The 421-nt window shown below is 29.7% G+C and overlaps 1 protein-coding gene across 2 annotated transcripts in view; it reads left to right on the top strand.

Moving 5' to 3' along the window:
- Positions 1 to 421, top strand: part of LOC126902759 (uncharacterized) — a 62,064-nt gene that overhangs the window by 58,937 nt on the left and 2,706 nt on the right. For both annotated transcript variants that reach the window (XM_050680369.1, XM_050680368.1), the window contains exon 3: positions 176 to 415. In XM_050680369.1, coding sequence (XP_050536326.1) covers positions 176 to 415 — 240 coding nt within the window. The remainder of the gene's footprint in view (positions 1 to 175; positions 416 to 421) is intronic.

The following is a 421-nucleotide window of genomic DNA, read 5'->3' as shown; positions in this document are numbered from 1 at the left end:
GATATCATCTATACTTGTCCCATCTATGCCTCGTCCACACTGTGCCTCGACCCCACTGTGCTACCGTTTTTTTTTTAAATTATGGTTAACGAAACAGTATTTCTTGGTGCTCTACTGTTATTCTTACAGGCTGATTAATATTCTATATTAACGATATTTTTTGGTATTTCCATAGATGAATATATTGAACTTGAAGCAGTATTACAATTTTTGTATATTTATTTTAAAGAACAGGAGGAACTGCTTAAATCATGCTTTGTTCATTGTCCTAAAATATGTAATAATATAGTAAATGTATGCTGGGTATCTTTTTGTACTTCGGGAAATATATTGTTTAAAAAAAAATTACTTGGAAATATTCTTAAGAAGATTGTCAATAAGTATACAACTGCTGGATATAAATTCAATTATGAAGGTATAC

The sequence above is a fragment of the Daktulosphaira vitifoliae genome, unplaced genomic scaffold (genome assembly GCF_025091365.1).
Source record: "Daktulosphaira vitifoliae isolate Bord-2020 unplaced genomic scaffold, ASM2509136v1 Scaffold_3, whole genome shotgun sequence".
NCBI classification, from domain to species: Eukaryota; Metazoa; Arthropoda; class Insecta; order Hemiptera; family Phylloxeridae; genus Daktulosphaira; species Daktulosphaira vitifoliae.
The sequence above is the reverse complement of the archived record's forward strand: the minus strand, read 5'-3'. Positions and strand labels throughout refer to the sequence as shown.